The sequence below is a fragment of the Anguilla anguilla genome, chromosome 11 (assembly GCF_013347855.1).
Source record: "Anguilla anguilla isolate fAngAng1 chromosome 11, fAngAng1.pri, whole genome shotgun sequence".
NCBI classification, from domain to species: Eukaryota; Metazoa; Chordata; class Actinopteri; order Anguilliformes; family Anguillidae; genus Anguilla; species Anguilla anguilla.
In genome coordinates, this window is record NC_049211.1 from 38,552,036 (window position 1) to 38,572,323 (window position 20,288).

The window sequence follows — 20,288 nt, forward strand, 5'->3', positions numbered from 1 at the left end:
CATGTTGTGTTATGTGCATTAAACATGTTGTGTTATGTGCATTAAGCATGTTGTGTTATGTGCATTAAACGCGTTGTGTTATGTGCATTAAGCATGTTGTGCTGTGTGCACTGAGTGCTGTTCTGTGAATTAGGTGCGTTGTTATCACGCATTCTGCCGGTATCGATTGGTGCATGCCATTGATTCCCTCTGACTGATGCACTGTGCTGTTTGCCATCGCAGAGGAGCAGTTTCTCCATAAATGAAAGAAGGGTAAAGAGAGGGGGATGGGAGAGAGAGTCCAAAGGAGAAAGAATTGAAAAAATACAACCACACAAAAATAAATAATTAAATAAGACTCTCCCAATGAAAGGCAAATACTCTTTTTCTTCTATCAAACCCAGCATCAGCTCTGTGGTACCGCCTTCCTTTTTCCCACCGGGTCCCAGGATTGGCTGGTCATTAGTGACAAGCAGCCAATGGGTGCAGGGCAAGGTGAATATACGAGAGAAGCGAGGCTGGAAAAGGGGTGGAGTAACCAAGACAGACACAGGAAGAGGGAGAGAGAGAGAGCGCGAGGGAGAGAGGGAGCGATAGAGAGAGATAGAGAGAGAGAGGGAGACTCGGTACGGGCAGAAACGGAGGGAAGCCGCAGACCAATCGCAGCATCGTCGCGCGCTCGCGGACCAGGCTCACTTTGAGACGGAGCTCGCTTTCGCACGCCGACGTTCGTCCCCACGTCCATGCCAGCGGGCCCCCGCACCCCTCCCCCTCCCCCCGCTGGGCTCTCCTCCTCTTCCTCATCCTCTGCCTCCGTCTCCGGGAACCCCTGCTCTGCCGCAGCAGGAATGGGCTGCAGGCTCTCCGGGCCGCTGGCTGGCGACGGCAGTGGGGTGAGTGCTACGGGGGGGGGTGCGGGGGGAGGAGAGGGTACATGCTGTACTCCATGGGGGGGGGTGATTTGGAAACAATTGGGGGGGGGGGGGGGGGGGGGGGAGTGGCAGACAGTCGTAGAGGTGGCTTTTGATTCTGCTGGGGCTTTGTGGTGTGGACATCAGCTGTGACACATATGTGTAATTGGGGTGGGGGGGCACGTGTGTGTAATTGGGGTGGGGGGGGGCACGTGTGTGCAACGGGGTGGATGGGGGGCACCAATGCTGGGGGCTGCTAGCAGGAGAGAGGGAGGAATTGAAAGCAAAAGGAGAGAGACAAAAAGAAAGAAAAGGTGAGGGTGAGGTGTGTGTATGCGTGTGTGTGTGCATGAGTGTGTGTGTGTGTGTATGTGTGTGTTTGTGCATGAGTGAGTGTGTGTGTATGTTTATGTGCGTGTGCATGCGTGTATGTGTGTACATGAGTGTGTGTGCATGTGTGTGTGTTTGTGCATGAGTGAGTGTGTGTGTATGTGTGTGTGTGTTTGTGTGTGTATGTGTGTGCATGAGTGAGTGTGTGTGTGTACATGACTGTGTGAGTTTGTATGTGTGTGTGCGTGAGTGTGCGTGCGGATGTGTGTGTGTGTGCATGAGTGTGTGTTTGTGTGTGGGTGTGTGTGTGCATGTATATGTGTGTGTGTGAGTGTGTGTGTTCCATCCTCAGGCGTATTGCTGGTTGTACAAGCTGCTCTGATTGGATGGGTGCATTCATGTGACTTGAAGTGAAGATAACTGAGAGTGAAAGAGGTAGCTCTGAGTAGTGCCCATCCTCCAACTCTGTCTCTCTCTTTCTATCTTTCTTTCTCTCTCTCTTTCTCTCTCTCTCTCTCTCTCTCTCTCTCCCTCTCTCTCTCTCTCTCTCTCTCTCTCTCTCTCTCTCGGAGCCTGGGGACTCCTATAGCAGTCTGAGGGCAGAGTGTTCTCTGCACACCTCCCGTCTGGACGGACAGAGGGACTGAAAGCCGCGCGTTACTGCGTGATCCGAACCTCAGCTGTGCACTGCAACACGCTGCAGAATTCATTCACTCGGGCAAACACGGATGAGAGAGGCATGTAGTGTTGAAAGGGAAGCATGCTGCCGCTGTGGTTCATGCATCCACGCTCTGAGGCGTCACCAACGCAACGCTGCTTTCCAAAAGAGGTTTTATTGCCCCCGTCTAAGAGCCCGCACGGTGAAATGTCTTCTTGCAGAAAGGTAGCGGTCTCTCTGGCGTGTTGTTGATGGTCAGGCAGAGAATGGCTCGGTGAGCACTGTGGAAATGAGGCTAGAGGAGTCGCTCACTGTCAGACTCAAACTCCCTCACAGTCCTTCTGCTACAGCTGGGAGGTAATCAGGATGGACACCTGCCACTCCCCCCCCCCCCCTCCCCCAAAGCACGCTGACACCCACTTCGAAGTGCACAGGATCTGTTACTAACACGCTTAAGTTCTGGCACACACGTACATGCTCCGACTAGAAAATGTCCTCTTACCCTGCGTTCAACTCGGTTGATGGGTTGCTCAGGTTTACTAGGCTGAGGGAGGGGCGGGAGCTTCTCTTTGTTTCCTCTTAGTGGTATTGTGCAACTACATATTATTGAGGAGAAATAACGGTGTCATCAAAGATGTATATCTGCCATATAGCCGCATATCATCTTCTTTTCTTTCTATAGTCATGTCAGGACACTGATAAATATTTGTTATTGCTATCTCGTTAGCCAGATATCTCTCTCACTAGTTAGCCACCTGGCTAGCGTCCTCTTTATCCCTCTCACTTGCTGGCTACTGATCTCTCCATATCTCTCTCACTAGTTAGCTGCCTAGCTAGCGATCTCTCTCTCTCCCTCACTAGCTAGCAAGCAAGTTGAAACTGCCGTCCAAGCGTCATCTTCAGGCGCTTATCCCTGTACTCTTTTTTAAAACGTTGTATAACACCGGGTGCGATTCTACCATAATGATAACTTGTTCGTCTGTTTTCCCTCACTGAGCAGAACAATAATTTGTGAAAATGGCATCATATCGGTTGGAGAAAGAGGAAGCCCAAAACTCTGATTGGCTGTCGACGATCGATGCCTGCGAAAAGTTAAACTGTGGACAACATTTTTCGGGCAACTTTGGTTGCTCAGTTGCCCCGTTGCTTGTATTGCTGGGCGTCGATCAGCTAAATAGAGAATGAATGGGCTTCCGACAGCTCTGTTGATGAGTTGCTTGCTGTGTGAACGCACCGTATGTGAAAAACACACAGCCCCTCGGGGGTAGGTCCTGAGCGGCCTAGCCAGGACGGGAGATCCGGAGGGGCCCTCTCTGTTTCGTGCACCTGAGAGCGGTTCTGTGTGTCCCTCCAGGCCAATGGGCGGCACCTGGCCCAGACCAGTCGAAGTGAGGCACTGCGCATCCTCAGTAGCTACGAGCAGCCAATCACGTGGCAGATAGAGGGATGGAGCGGGAGGGGCCACCAATCATGGCCCACGTCCGACTGCAGCACCCAAACGGAACGATCCTGGGACAGTTGCCAGGGCGTAGGGGTCACAGCGGGGTCAGCCTCTAGACTAAACGCCTACATGAACAGGTACGTCTGAACACCTACGTGGACAGGTACTGTACGTCTAAACACCTACATGGGCAGGTACATCTGAACACCTACATGGACAGGTATGTCTGAACACCTATGTGGACAGGTACGTCTGAACACCTACATGGACAGGTACGTCTGAACACCTACATGGACAGGTACTATACACCTACATGGACAGGTACGTCTGAACACCTACATGGACAGGTACATCTGAACACCTACATGGACAGGTACGTCTGAACACCTACATGGACAGGTACGTCTGAACACCTATGTGGACAGGTATGTCTGAACACCTACATGGACAGGTACGTCTGAACACCTACATGGACAGGTACTATACACCTACATGGACAGGTACGTCTGAACACCTACATGGACAGGTACATCTGAACACCTACATGGGCAGGTACGTCTGAACACCTATGCGGACATGCACTGTATGTCTTAACACCTACATGGACAGGTACATCTGAACACCTATGTGGACATGTACTGGATGTCTTAACACCTACATGGACAGGCACAGTATGTGTGTGAGAGAAATACCGTGGAACTCATGATATCTGTGTGTATATATGTATGTGTGTAAAATAAATTATTTTTATTTAACCAGGAAAAAACCCATTGAGATCAAAATCTGTTTTGCAAGGGGTGCTGATGATATCACGTGTGCGTATATGTGTGTGTGTGTGTGTGTGTGTGTACGTGTGCATTTGTGTATGCACGTGTGCGTGCACGCGTGCATGTGGCGTGTGTTTATATGTGTGTCTGCGTGAATGCGCGCTTACGTGTGGTGTGTGAGTGAGTGTGAGCATGTGTGTGCGTGAGTGTTTGTGTGCGTATCTGTGTGCGTGCATGTGTGCATGCAAGTGTGTGTGTGTGCTTGTATGAGTGTGTGCGCGTGCGTGTGTGTGTGTTTTAGGGGGACTCATGTCTGTGTGGCCCTGTCCTCTCCAGGCCCTGCTGCGAGCATGTCACCCAGCCGCACAGTCACTACAGAGCCTGCGAGTACCTTCCCAGCTTCCCCCAGGGCGCGGAGCACTTCAGCACCCTGGGCTTCCAGGTGAGGCCCCACGGTGTGTGGGCGTGTGTGGGCGCATTGTTCCATTTCTTTGCCTTTGCGATAAAAAAAGACATTCTTTAATGTCACCGTTTGTGCTTCATTTAAAAAAAGGCTTTGGGTCCAGGCACCGTTTAGACACCGGTACCATTTCAGAAGTATCAGTTTTAGCACCACTCTCGACAAAATCTAAACAATACCCACCCCCTACTCAATTAGGTTATTTTGGAATAGGTAAATTGTAAGTTGAATGGATACAAGTCATGTATGGGTTTTAGAATCGAATGGAAGAAGGGATACTAGTCAGTTTTGAATAGCATGTGGGTCCAAGGTTGATTTTTTGAGTATATCTGTTACTTGTGCCTGCTTTAATTCACTGGGAACAGTGCCAGTGTTCAGTGTTCAGCTGACCATGAATGAGATTAATGGCTGAAGTGCAGGAACAAAGATCTGCAGAGGGGAGAGGGGATGCGGTGAAGGGGGACAGAAGTTTGATGCTTGAAAGTTAGGAGCTGCAGGAGATCAGCACTGGAGACTGTGCTGAAGCAGTGGCCTACTGGTTATGTAAATGTGTTGGCATACTGCATCTCTGTTGTTTTGGGTCCAAAGTTAGATGGGAAATCATCAGCTGTAAGAGTAGAGAGAAATAAGGAAAACCGGATGACCTAACACTGATCCTTGTGGGACTCTTCTCTGGAGCCAATGCCATACCCATAATGAAATACCTTCTCCAATTCTTAGTTCACACTTAATTTTGACAATGAGTTTCTCGTGGTCTCTCATTTTCAACTTGTCTGTAGAATGCTTACATGCACAATTACACAGTTTTCTATAAATTGCTTGTACTGTGGTATTGTGATTTTTATTTGACCCATTCACGTAAATACTATCCAGAATGGAAAACTTCTGTCACTGTGATTAGTGGATCCAGTGGAGCATCACCCGGAACTCTGATCTGATGAACTGATAAGACATCCATAGCCCCAGAGCATTGTGGGATAGTGGTTCACATGATTAAGTCAGTCTTCCTCCTTCTTTAGGACCCTGAACCGTCCAGCAGTACACCAAAAGAACAAGGCTGTCTGTTTGGATGTTGCGGCACAAACACAGATGAGCCCGGCAGCTTCTTCAGCCAGGTAAAACAGGTGCGGAAGCTTCCAGACAGGTCCTCTGGAATGGTTGTCATGGAAACAGATCCTTTCATGGCGGAAGGTTCTGGACAGTCCTTCCCAGTGGTGCTGGCTGAGTCTACAGCGAATATGATCTCAGTCACAGTTCATATGGGCTCGTTCACAGCTCAAGAGTCTCTGTGACTTTAGCAGGCAGCCCACACTGACATCTGTTTCACACCATGCTCAGTACTCATTAATGCTGGCTATTTGACCTGGACATGAGCTTCGTTGTGTACCATTTTGATCTGAGTTCATGACCATTGGGATTATTGGCTAATAATTATGTCCTTTGCAGTTGTCTTGTTTCCAGGGTGACTAACATTAAAATTTGCACAGCCGAATGCGTAGCGTGGGTCTCTCTAAGTCCTGTGTGTGGGTGTCTTGCAGACAGAGGACGAGGAGCCTGTGCCTGTCGGATATCTGCCCCTGCTCCACGAGCTAGACAGCGGGTTGGGCTGCACCGATGGCAGCTTCCACCAGGGGGAGCTGTCGGGGCCAGAGACAGAGGTGGGTGTGGAGCTGGGTTCCCCCCGAGACCGGACCAGCCCAGCCAGCTCGCGGTCCTCCCAGTCGCTCGTCTCCTCCGAGCTCAGCGACTCCGGCTTCTACAGCGTCAGCGCCGGGGACTTCCACCACTTCCAGAGGCTGCTGGAGAGAAAGATGCGTCTCTACCGAGCATGTGCAAGTGGAGAGATGCAGGAAAGGGGGGGGGCCCACTTAGACCTGCAGTCCATCCCTGAAGCCAGCCCCCCACCCAGAGATATGGGCCTGCTGCAGTTCAAGAGGGCAGGAAGCGCTCGGCTCAGCAGGTGTCCCTCAGGACCTCTGTTCCCCCCGCAGCCTGGACCTTCCAGTTGCAGTACCCCCTCCTGCCTGCGGAGGGCAGCCTTGCAGCAGCATAACTCCTCTCTGGGGCTCCTGAACAGCTCCCTGCGGAACTTAGACCGGAGACGGGCCAGTCACCCCTCTGAACACCAGCGCTGGCGGCCTGCCCAAGACTGTCCCCACGTCGCACAGCAACAGCACCACACTTTACCCAGAGAGCCTTGCTGCAAAGAGTTCAGGCTGGGCCACGAGGCCCTGGACAGGAAGGAGATGGCAGAGTGGGACTGGGAGAGGCAGGGAGGGAGGGAACATCAATGCCTTATACCCAGTCCCCTTCAGGAGGCCCATGAAGCCTGGTCCAAACCTGCAGGGGACCCCTACAACACACTGGGCCCTATGGGGAGCCCCTGCATTGCACTAGGTCCTATGGGGAGCCCCTGCAGCGTGCTGGGCCCTATGGGGAGCCCCTGCAGCGAGCTGGGCCCTATGGGGAGCCCCTGCAGCGCGCTGGGCCCTATGGGGAGCCCCTGCAGCGAGCTGGGCCCTATGGGGAGCCCCTGCAGCGCGCTGGGCCCTATGGGGAGCCCCTGCAGCGAGCTGGGCCCTATGGGGAGCCCCTGCAGCGAGGGCCCTGGTAGGGTGCGCATGGGAAGGAGCCAGCTACTGAAGGCGCGTGCGTTGAGACTGGCAGACGAACGCAGCGAGAACACCACGGACGAGGAGGCGTGCGAGGTGCAGACGGGCCGCTACTGCAGCCGCGCCGAGCGGCGGCGCCACCTGCTGCTGGCCCAAGAGCAGCGGCAGCGCAAGAGGAACGGTGCCAAGGGCGGGGCCTGCCAGGGGGGTGGGGCCTGTCTGGGGGGTGGGGCCTGCCAGGGGGGCGGGGCCAGCTGCAGCACAGTGCTGGAGCTCAGCCACAGGAAGCTGAGCCTCCTGAGGAACCGCAAGCTGCTGGATGACTGGACCACCGTGGAGGAGCTGCTGACCCACGGAACGCGGGCTGGCAGCCAGGAGATCCTCAGCTTCAGCCCCTTGTTGTCCGTCACCACCGTGTAGCGTCCCTGGCTGTTTGGCCACACTGTGTAGGTGTCATACCAGAGGAAGAGAGCAATCTGGTGCTTGCCCGGTCCGGGGCAATCTCTCCTCCGGACACGTGTTAGGGAGCGCACAGACATGGAGGTGCGTAGTGTTGTGGGGGTGTGCTTTCATTACAGGACTGCAGCACTTTGGAGGGACACTCTGGATCAGATCCCACCTTCTGTATGACTGGGCTATGTCATTTTTTTAAATGCAGAGAAGATTGCAGGTGGAACAATTTTAGAACTTTGTAGAGGGGACACCACATGCATTTACTTCTCTTGATTGTTGTCCTTGTAGTTCTCGCTTCTGTAAAACCATTACAGAACCTAAAGTAGTTTATTATGTACAACCATTACATAAAGTAGTCTATTTAACACCTTGGCTGCAACTATAGCACCTCAGATTTTACATAGTTACAGAGATGGTCCAATCCTGTGTTCTAACATTGAAAACTCCAGCCTATTTTACTCACAGAGACCGCCTGGTAGTTCTTACCTTCAATGAAAAACATACCTAATGTAATATTCAGGCAGTTTTGACTCTTAAAACCTTGTACTTTTAAAATATTATTAGTCTAATTCAACTGCAATGTTAACTTTATAGCTTTGTTCATGTAATCATTTACATAAGTGGTTTGGCCATTTGGTTTCGTCATCCAGAAGGTTCTGTCCAATGAGTACCATCCTAAAGCACTCTTGTCTATGAGCATTCACTAAGGGTGTGTTGCCGATGTTCTAGCTGGCCCGTTAGCCACTGCTACAGTTTCCAGTGGAAGAACATTACCATTCTTACAGCAGTATTCTTTAATGTAGCAAATAAAGAATGAAGACATATTTTCATCCTTGCTTCATCTGATATACAGTATAGCTTTTGAAGCTCCCATTTGTTTGCCATTGTCAGACTGGCTAGCTAATTAGCTAAATAGCGAGCTAAACTTTTCGAAGCTAACTGAATTTTAGAAAGCATGTCCGGCAGTAATTAGCATGAAACACAGGCTAATAACAAAGTAAACCTATGTGTGTAGCGCTCATTTTAAGGAGGGAGACAAATTAATGCAACAACAATCATTTCGGTACTACTAATAAGTTGTGCATATATAAACCTGTTTATGAACATAACTTACTGCAGAAACAGTATTACTGCAGAAACAGTTATTGGGGTACCATGACAACATTCCTACACCTGAAGTTTGTTTGGCTCTCGAGCTTGCACTACCAACTGTCTACGACACTGGATATTGTGCCTAAGACAACATAAAAAGGACATTTTTTCAGGTATCGAAAGTGACACATATTAGGGAATTTATCTATCCAGTTAGATAAGTTAGATATCAGAGCAATGGCAGCACGTATGTTAATATCATCAAGGCATGATAAATACATAGATATGCTTAATATATAGCCAGCTAACCCACTATAAAAGGTAGCTAGAAAATGGCTAACGTTAGCTAGCTACTCGTTATTACCTTCGTAGATAATTAAAGGTAAATTCTTTGCAAAAAAAACTATCTCTGCCCAGGGAGTGGTTTTCCACCACTGAGACAGCGTCTGAAAGATGAACTCTTTTGGTAGGTGTGCGAGACACCTGATAAAGAGCAGTATTTCACACAACACCTCTTCAATTCAGGTTGAAATTTGCTATCACAACTGGCACAAAACTGGCACTTCATTTTTAAAAATGGCTGAAAGGCCAAAACAGCCTTCAGCTTTGTGGCCTAAACATATCTCTTGTTATACAGTCCAGCAATGTTTTTAAACTCCTAGCATACCCACCCCCATTAAACTAACTTTGGTCAGAAATAACAGCCTACCTCTCTACTTTGGTTTATTGAACAGATAGTTAGCACACACAGTCTTCAGCAAATTGCAAGTCAGTGACATTTACCTGTCTGACCAATTTGGTAGAGAGTAGCTAACTAGTAACTGAACACCATTAGATAAATTATGCTTGTTATGAGACAAGTGAGATTCCTTCTCCAGATAGCCAGATTAATATTTTAATACAAGCTTGACAGAACACTATTGCTTAGCCGAAATTTGGTGTTTCTAAAAAATAATAATAATTTTTTAAAACTATATGAGTTCCATTCCAATGAGACACAGGTAGGTCACCTGTCACACATCAGGGTGAGATGAACAAATGTTTACATGGCTTTGTGGCGTCGAGAGACGTAGTTTATCAAGCATTATTGCTTCGTCTTCATATAAATTGATATAAATCTGTCAGCCAGGGATGAAAGAGTTGTTTCAACAGATAAAATTTCTGGTTTCAACTCCAAAACAAGCTAAAAACAACTTAAACGGAAACCTCAGCAAACAAGCTGATTATGCATCTTAAATGTGAATAAAAATACAGCATTATGTATATTTGTATTACTCATAATACAAATACACATAATGCATTGAGATAACTACTTGACTGCAAAATCTTTATCATCCTTTTCCAAGGTTAAAGTAGTTCATCTTGGTGCTGACCTAATGACCTAATGGCAGTTTCAAGTCTTTCTCTAAATTATTGAGGTCAGGATTGGAGTATCTGATCTTAGATCCGTGTCTATGGCCAACTTTTACCCATAGCACTTACCATCTGGGATGGCGTTGGAAGCATCACGCTTTTATTTGTAGTTATTTTGCCTATGATTACCCCCAGTAAGTCTTGATTTAATTGTAGATCATTTGTATGAGTAAAGGTGATATCACAACAGCCCTTATACCCATTTAATTATCCCAAGTCTACACAGGTGAACTCTGTTGTTCTAATATATATATATCCTATTTTGTATCACTGCTAAACTGTTTTCAACTCAAAAATAACATTGTTTCAAACTGGTGAGACAGTGCTGAATTTGGAATACTGTGTGCCGATTCAAAAGGTAGGAATTAATGTATAGTGCCATTAATATGGAATTACTATATGAAGTACAAATTGCAGCGGTAGTAACATAGTAATTAAAAAAAATCGATTATTATTACATAAATAACCTTTGATAGTATCAGCAGCAATCAGTAATTGTACCACTATTCTTGTTCATAGTTGGTGTCCAGCTTGCATACCGTACATTCTATCACTGATTTAAATAAAAGGTCTCATCTAGTAATTCCATACTGCTGAACATTGCTGTACATGTAGTGTGCCTGCAGCAGAGCCAAGGGCATTGTGGGAAAAGTGTGCACTTTGACTGTAAATACAGCATTGTTGATGTTCCGTACGCACGTGCATGTGGATTCAGGAGCGCCCACACGTCATACGTACAGTAAATGCTTCTCGAAACTACAGCACGTTAACCTCACATTCTCCAACCAATGGCAATGTCCTTTGTAAATGAGATGTCTCCAATTAGACTGCTTGTTTCTATTTTTGAAGAAAACATGAAAATAATGTGTGTTGTTTTAATAAAGATGAGATTTTAAAAACTATATTAAAGATGCAGGATATCATTTGTTTTTTATTTGTGGGGAACCAAAGTGTAAGAGCACCACAGGCTGTTTATAGGTTACCTGTTCTTATGACCCCCCCCCCCCCCCCCCAATCTTAGTAATCCCCACTACAAGGGTTTTTATAAGAAATTCCAAACCTGTGGGTGAAGCTCCTCACTGTGGCCTCATGGGAGTAGAGCTGAGTCAGCAGATACACACGGAAAAGCATTGAGTGGCTCATTCGACTAAGGCACCATGCCATCGTGCACGGATGAGTCCCATGGGGTGACGCCCAATCGGTGATTGGATCGTCCCGGGAGTGGGAGGGTTCAGTCGGTCAGGGGTTTGTGTCTCACGGCTTTCTAGCCAACCCTCACTGTTTAAATCGGGCGCCCGTAGGCTGCGGGGGAAAGCCACGCGTGGGACGTTTTCCCCCGACTCAATTTCACGCGAGTTTGGCTGTGGTCTGCAGCGGGAAAACCAGCAGGCTGGTAACACCACGTTTTTCAGAAGAGAACCGCAAATGTCTACGATCTCACCGATCGGCAGTGGGATTGTGCATGAGCGTGGCGGGCGGGCGGCAAATAGCGAATGGTTAATCGGACATTTTGAATTAGGGTGAGAACTGGACATGTTCAGCCACACGATGAGTGTCAATATGTGCGCACTGTCTATCTAATAAAAATGCTTCCTGTGTCTCAGACACTTTCAAAAGGCATTTGCCGCCATTCAATTTCATCTCTGCGTCACTTAGAGTGGGTAGGTTAAAAAAACCACCTTAAATACAATGTGCACGCAATTTTGACACATTTAAAGGAGAAAATGGTCCACCGCTGTGCATGTCTGATCGAACTAGTGCAAACAGTGTGCGTCTCATTGATCTACTGCCAGCACTGTGCATGTCTCATTGAGCTAGGGCTAACACTGCATGGTGCATTGAGCTAGCGCCAAAAGTGGGCTTGACCTGACACTGTGCGTGGCTGATTGAATTAGCGCTGACTGTGTGTGTGTGTGTGTATGTGTGTGCGTGTACGTGTGTGTGTGTATCTGTGTGTGTGTGCATGTGTGTGTGTAGGTGTGCATGTGTGTGCTTATGTGTGTGTGTATGTGTGCTTATGTGTGTGTGTGTGTGTGTATATGTGTGTGTGTGCCTGAGTGAAATGATGCTAAAAATGCAGCTGAAATCAGATTGTTTGAATAATCACTGTCACATCACACAGGAAGCAGCTACAGTTGTAGAAGTCTACAAAATGCACAATACTCTGCTTCATCTGCAAACCAATGTAATGTACATACGCTGTTTTTATATAACATATATAGATGTGAAGGCCAACCTCAGAAAAAAAGGTCCATACTTCATTTGCAAATCAAAATATTTCTAAAGTCCACAATCTGTTGTTCCTGCGTCACGTCTTAATGCCAGAATGATGAATTTGGGACTGATCCAACATTCTGTGACATATTCCCAGATGGAGCCCCACTTCCTCATTAATGTGTTTTTGGGACAGTTTGATGAAGCGAATGGGTCTTTATAACTTCAGGTGAACATCCTTTCGTTATGTCTAGTACCCCTGCTCCTTTCTGCTCATTTCGACATAGCGAGCTACGCACTGTGCAGGGGCACTGTGTTGTTAAACTGAAAAATGTTCTCTTATTGGTTGGTTCTTTGTGATTTCTGAGTCTAGGTATTGTGTGTAATACGGTTAAAGGCACAAGTCTAATTTCTCTCATTTTTACCTCCACAACTGCGGAAAGGACGCCTGACAGATGCCATTACTGCTTCCAGCAACACGTCTCCTCATCTGCCGTGCCTGCTGCTGCCCCCTGGGACACCAGTGCATGCTGGGTACTGACACATTGTGTTAATGTCATTCATGCAGCCAGTCGTTTTGCTTTTGCTCTTCATGACCTAGATGCAGAGCAGCCCGGCGCGGCTCTCAAAAGCAGGAGAAAAACAACAATGGTGGACATCTACGCCACTTGAAATATCTTCTATGTGGAGCGGCTGATGATCTTCTCTGCCTCAGCCTGCGTATCATTAAACTGCAAATGGGGCAGCACGCACGTTGTACATCCCCATCTTTAATTCTGCACAACCAGAGTAGAACTGGTGAGAGCAGCAGAACTGGTATCAAGTATGGAGGACCCTATTAACAGATTAACAGCATTTCATTAATGACACACTATACATACAGTATGTTCACCATACATACATGTGTTTGAGCAACCAGCTTATCTGAGTGCTGGCCATTAAAAAAAAAAAAAGCTTCGTTAGAAAAAAACATGGGCATAAATTGAAATCATTTTTTAAAATCTGAAAATAAAACACTATGTTGTGCCTCACCTAGATAATGCAAGTTGATTCCTGTGAAAAATGTTTTCAGTTATAAAGCCTTACAAACTAGTTCTTTGCGATGTTTTGGTAAAATATTAGGGAGCATGCAAGGGGCTCTTTTCAGTGGGTTGAACACAGATACTGCTTAACACAAGCAAGGTTCTGAACAGCACAAAGAAAGGCTATGCTCATTTTCACCTTTATCTGAAGACAGAAACCTGTTGAAGCAGATGCCAGGAACAGTCTGCTGACGTGTCTGAAATGCATCGGCAGAACCACCCAAGCCTGATTAACATCGCTTTCTGTTCTTGTGCCAGCAGCTGGAGTGGGCGCTCGTCCGAATCGTCGTCTTCGGCGTGAAATGGACAAAGCAACGGTTAAAAAACAAAAGGCTAAGGTCCACCGAGCTCTGCTGTGCACATGAAACGACTCCCCTTCCTTTTCCTCACGCCATGGGTCTGTACACAGACAGATCCGGAGGCTGTTTGCAGTCTCCTTGTTCTTCTGCGCCACCCTGTGTTAGTAATCTGCAATTGTATTTTTTGAGAAGGAGTTCCCAAACTGCGGGAGGGACTCTCTAATCACACTCCTGCGTTTGAGCACGCTGGATGTCGAGCTGAAAAATTTACTTGAGTTTGTACCCAAATCCTCATGCCAAAGACTCCGGTCGCTGGGCTCTCTGCCTGTCCACAGTTGGGCCGCAAAGGTGCCAACAGCTCTCTAAATCCCTTCCCCAAAAACACCTCTCTGGTGTTAATGTCACACTCATATTGGGTGGATGTCCCTGGTGTTAATGTCACACTCATATTGGGTGGATGGGCTCTAACTCTATACTTCATTTTGTAATACAATGAAAGTGAATTTTGAAAACGTGAATGTAATTTCATCGTGCACCACCTGCCTGACCTTGCTGCCCAGCCTTTCAAAAATACACTTTTCAGCAGTGATGATGCCAATTCTGTCTCCTCTTTCTTTATTACGTTCATTTTAAAATCCTTTCCCATGAACTATATGTGGGAAAAACCAGAAAGCTCACAGAAGCACAATGACAGGAGTATCATTCTTACAACAGAATATTTACACACATATAATACACATTCTTTCATTTTTCAAAAATAAAATAAATACAAAAATATTCAAAAATCTATTTTAAACAAATAGACATGGTTACACTACACCAGTGGTAACCAACCCAGTTCCAGGAGATCTACCATCCTTGTGTTGTCTTTTATTGTGACTTCAGACCACAATTAATGCAGAAATCCAGGTAATTCCAAACGGTTCACAGGCTTCTTCTTGCAACTGAACTTACGTGTATACATACCACAACTAGGATGAATTCTTGATTCTGATTGGCTTGTTAACCGTGTGCATATTTCACTTTATAGTGCAGGGCAAATCAAGTAAATATAACAGCTGACTAGCATGGTTTAATGTCTGTCTAACTTCAGTCAGTTTCCATACCTAATTTTACCTTCATGGCTGGAACACCACTGGTCCTTTGCTGCCATCTACTGCAAAATATCTTCCTGCATCTTGACAATTGAGAACGATATTTCGGCAGATGTGCAAAATGTAATATTTTTTACTCAAAAATGTTTGTACATTCACATTTGAATGTTTATTTATTTATTTTCTCAATAAGCAGAATAAATCACGAAATGAGTTTGAGAGAGCACTTTTGTCAGGCCAAATATGAAACTTCAGCCCATCCACAAATATGTTCAGGCCACTGTCTGTAGCGATAGTTTGAGTGTGTCAAAACAGCAACAGTGTTCTGACGTAGTGACTGTTGTGGCACAGAAGTACACGGCCATGAAAATGTATTTGCCCCCCTCCGAATTTCTTCTATTCTTGCATATTTGTCACACTCAATGGTTTCAGACCTTTACACAAAATGTAATATTACAGTCAAACATGGTGGTGGTGGTGATAGTGTAATGGTGCGGGGATGCTTTGCTGCATTGGGACCTGGATGAATAGCCATTACTGAAGGAACCACGAATTCTGCTTTACACCAGAAAATTCTTAAGGAGAATGTCCGATCATCTGTCCATGAGCTGAAGATGACACGTAATTGGGTTATGCAGCAAGACAATGATCCAAAACACAATAGAAATTCCACATCTGAATGGCTGAAAAAAAAACAATTAAAGTTTTGGAGTGGCCTAGTCAAAGTCCTGACTTGAATCCAACAGAGGTGCTGTGGCAGGAACTGAAACGAGCAGCCCATGCCCAAAAATGTACCAATCTTTCTGAATTAAAGCAGTTCTGCGAAGCAGAGTGGGCTAAATATCCTCCATAGCGATGTGAAAGACTGATATCAAATTATAGGAAGCATTTGGTTGAGTTATTTGCCGCTAAAGGTGGTGCAACCAGTTATTAAGTTTAAGGCAGCACTTACTTTTTCATATGGGTGTTTGATACATTTTTATTAAATAAATGAAAAAATAATTTTAAAAATGTGTTTTGTGTTTACACAGGTTCCCTTTGTCTAATATTATATCTTGCCTAAAGATCTGACACCATTCAATGAGACAAGTATGCAATAATAGAGGAAATCAGGTAGGGGGCAGATGCTTTTTCACGGCACTGATCTGAATGATCTACGGCTGTTTCTTTAGAGATTTCACAGAACATGTTTACAAGGATACTTTGATCCACTGAGCTGCTTTCACGCTCAGTATTACACCTCTTCCTAATCTACTAAAACAGAACTGCACAAGGAAATCCAATACAAGAGTAAAGCTGTTAGGAAGCAAATGGCCATGTTGTCTCTTGAATGCACCCTAGGTACTCTTGGTGGTATCCTTTTCTCCTCCAGTATTCTTTGACTGGGTGAGTTAAATCTTTGCTTTTAGAAGGACTTGTGAAAGCTTGGGCTTGACTTATGAATGGTAATGGTAAACGGACTGCATTTATGTAGCGCTTTTATCCAAAGCGCTTTACAATTGATGCCTCTCATTCACCCATTCACACACACACACTCACATGCCAACGGTGAAAGGCTGCCATGCAAAGTACCAATCAGCTCATTGGGAGCAATTAGGGGTTAGGTGTCTTGCTCAGGGACACGTCAACACGCCCAGGGCGGGGGATCGAACCGGCAACCCTCCGACTGCCAGACAACCGCTCTTACCTCCTGAGCTATGTTATTCATCAACAGCAAACGGCAAAAGCTGTGCAATTAAAGCTAGGATAGAGTCAGGGGTGACCAGTAAACCCAGCGGCCAGAGAGGAGGCCTCTGATTGGACCAATCCCCCTCTGATCCTATCGCAGATAACAGCCAAAAAGTGAAGCTAAAGGCAAGGTCATTAGAACAAAAACCCAGAATTTAATCGCACACACTCACACAAACACACCCACACACAAACACACAGACACACACACACACGAGCGTGCACACCCACCCACCCACACACACACATGCATGCATATGCATACACACCCACCCACACACACACGCACGAGAGTGCACATGCCCACCGAAAGACACACACACACACACACACGGCTGTGGTAACCAGGACCCTGTAGTTGTACTGTATGTGGTGAAAGAATGCCAGCCCTCAGGTCAGCTGATCTCGTTCACAATTCAGAACCATCAATAAAAGGACAGAACTGGATTGACCTGTGTGTGTGTGTGCGCATGCGCGTGTGTGTGTGAATGTCAGTGTGTGTGTGACAGAGCATCCCACAGTGCCCTGTCTAACCCGTAATGCTCCCTAAAGCCTCTAGATGGAGACAAAGTCAACACAGTTAACCACCTGCTGCCACTGAAAAAAGTGTGTAGGCTCTATGCGTCTCTATGTGTATCCAGCTTGTCTACTCCATTAACTTTTAGCCCTGGGCAGTGGATGCCAGATCAGGTGGTTCACCCCCAGTCCTATCCCCTTCTAACTCAGCACTAGATTTAGATTCTGACCCAGGATCACCTCCTGCGGCAATACCAGACTGCTCAGGTTCGGCCTTGTCCTCGCCCTTGATGTCAAACTCAGACTCTCTCTCCTCATATTCCACATCCACATTCCTGACAAAAATATTAATATTTTACACTGTAATAACGTACAATAAGTATAATTACGCTGTGGGTATGGTAAGTTTCTGCAGTAACAGGATTTTGCAGATAATATGAACCAGTGAAGATGCATTAAATCTTCTGCTTTACAGTCTTTCATATTATTGTTAAAATTCTATGATGCTTTTTCCAACGGGGCATTGGTGGCCCAGTGGTAGAGCTCCCACCTGCCACGCCGGTGGCCTGGGTTCGTATCCCGGCCAAAAAACCCAGCCACTGGGGATATGCAAGCCAGTGCAGTCTTAGTGCCGGTCCCAAGCCCAGATAAATGGGGAGGGTTGCGTCAGGAAGGGCATCCGGCGTAAAACATATGCCAAATCAAATATGCGGATCATAAATCTGATCCACTGTGGCGACCTCTAACAGGAACAGCTGAAAGAAGAAGATGACTGTGATGCTTTTTTCCAGGAATATGATGAAGATTTATCTTTTGTGAATGAAAGTGATTTAAGTGGGCTGAATGCCACTCACCACTTGGTTCTGAGCCCAGATAGACACACCACTGGAGACAGAATTGATGATGGATCTGCCTGGGTGCCACTAAAGAGAGAGGGAGGGACAGAGGGAGATGGAGGGAGACGGAGGGAGACGGAGAGACACAGAGAGAGATGGAGGGATACGGAGAGAGACAGGGCATGCAGGGCTTTTTAGGCCATAAAACGACAAATTTACATTAAAATTCCAATTTGGATTTGGCTTAAACTATTTGAATCAGTAATTGAACCGATTGCCCTGTATGGCAGTGAAGTGTGGGGTCCACTTTCAAATCAAAACTTTGCAAAATGGGACAAACATCCTACTGAAACCCTGCATGCAGAGTTCTGCAAGAACATCTTGCGTATACAAAGAAAAACAACAAACAATGCATGCAGGGCAGAATTAGGCCAATATCCATTATTAATCAGAATTCAAAAGAGGGCAATAAAATTTTGGAAACATTTAAAAAATAGTGACCCCCACTCATACCATTACAAAGCCCTGAAATGCCAAGAGTTGAGCAAAGAAAAGAGTCTATCAGCTCTATCAGCTGGTCCTGACGCTTAGTTCACTCACCAGTATCAACAACTCACAGCCCCAGGACCAGCACATTGACACAAAATCAATTAGAGTCAACCAAATTATAACCTATCAAAAGCAAAATTGCATCACCTATTGGGACACTAAAACACAAACACAAAGCAAAATGCAGTGTTATCTGGCCTTACACAGACAGTACACCCTGGCAGACTATCTGACTATGGTGACTGATATAAAATTGAGAACCACCTTGACAAAGTACAGACTCAGCGAGCACAGCCTGGCCATTGAGACAGGCCGCCACTGCAAATCATGGCTACCTGTCGAAGAAAAGCTGTGACAACACTGCTCTCTGAGGGAGGTGGAGACAGAGCTGCACTTCACAACCACTGTGAAAAATATAAAGAAATCGGAAGAATCTACTTCCCTAAATTTAACCGGTTCTGCCCATTTTTCAACGACCTTCCTGACCAAGAAAAATTAAAACTACTCTTGGGGGAAACTCTACACTTGCAGCACAGTTTCTTGCTGCCTGCCACAGTCTGAGGGACAGTGAGTGATGGAATACAACCACAACACCACACCTATTTACCTATACACAAACATTTACACACGCACACACACACACATACCCACACACATGCGTACACACACAGAAATACATCTGTTACTGTGTTCTTATGTTATGCTGATTATTTTTATTTATTGTTATTGCAACTTTTTACTGTTAGTTATTGTTACTGTTTACTGTTACTTCTGTTGTTTTTATTTTATTATTATTATTATTATTATTATTCTTTTTATATATATACATTGCTGTACCTTACAAGCTTTAGCAATACAAATGTACACATTTGCCATGCCAATAAAGCAAATTGAATTGAAAAATAATTGAATTGACGGAGGGAGACGGAGAGAGATGGAGAGAGACAGAGGGAGACAGAGAGAGATGGAGAGAGATGGAGAGAGATGGAGAGAGACAGAGGGAGACAGGGAGAATTTTATTTTTTTAATTAATTAATTAATTAATTGTGATTAAGCTGTGATTGGAGAGTGTTTATTGATTCTGATGGTGGATGTATGGAATGGTGACGCAAGTGTGTGTATAATGTTTCTAATGCTAGATGTATGGAGTTAGATTAGTGATAGATTCTGTTTTTGCATGAATTAAGTTGTGGTTGATTCTGACGATGGTTGTATGGAGTATCGATTGAAGCATGAGTAATGGTTCTGATGGTGGATGTATGGAATTGTGATGGATTCTGATTGTGGATGAACAGAGTTGTGATGGATTCTGATTGTGGATGAACGGAGTTGTGATGGATTCTGATTGTGGATAAATGTAGTTGTGATGGATTCTGATGGTACATATACGGAATAGCGATTGAAATGGTTGTAATGGTTCTGGTTGCTGTTTGTTGTAGTTTCCTGGTGGACAGGATGCTGGCGGTCGAGAGAGAGTCACGGCAGGAGCTGGACAGGGGCCAAATAAAGCTGGACGACCCAGGGAAGAAGCCCAAAGGCTGCTGCTGATCCCCCTTTTCATTCACTCCATCCACTGCTTCACATTTTAAATCAGATCTGTTTTTCTTACATTCTTTTTTGCATACAATCCATTCATACGGCTAGGTATTTACTGAAGCAATTCAGATATATGGCCTGATAAGACCTTTACCATGCGCAAAACCAATAACGCGGCCAATGATTAGTCATTGTATTTGTTTTACCCCAATCATTGTTTGTGTTATTAGTTTTGTGTGTTGGCAATGCCCCACCTGGGGATCAAACCAACAGCCTTGGAGCTATAAACCCATTTCTCTGCTTTGGAAATGCTAATCA

The 20,288-nt window shown here is 45.9% G+C and overlaps 1 protein-coding gene across 1 annotated transcript; it reads left to right on the forward strand.

Annotated features, from left to right (window-relative positions):
- The first annotated feature begins 509 nt into the window (after nucleotides 1-509).
- LOC118208050 lies at nucleotides 510-19,982 on the forward strand. The gene is made up of 7 exons (XM_035382315.1): nucleotides 510-872; nucleotides 3,233-3,456; nucleotides 4,423-4,528; nucleotides 5,566-5,661; nucleotides 6,085-7,366; nucleotides 7,424-7,574; nucleotides 19,874-19,982. The coding sequence occupies exons 1-7, from the start codon at nucleotides 723-725 to the stop codon at nucleotides 19,980-19,982; spliced, it is 2,118 nt and encodes a 705-aa protein (XP_035238206.1). The 5' UTR covers nucleotides 510-722.
- Nucleotides 19,983-20,288: the final 306 nt, after the last annotated feature.

Coding starts and splice junctions, on each gene's coding strand:
- LOC118208050 (XM_035382315.1), top strand. CDS start 723: ATGCCAGCGGGCCCCCGCACCCCTCCCCCTCCCCCCGCTGGGCTCTCC. Junction 873..3,232: donor TGGCTGGCGACGGCAGTGGG/GTGAGTGCTACG, acceptor GTGTCCCTCCAG/GCCAATGGGCGGCACCTGGC. Junction 5,662..6,084: donor CCGGCAGCTTCTTCAGCCAG/GTAAAACAGGTG, acceptor GGTGTCTTGCAG/ACAGAGGACGAGGAGCCTGT.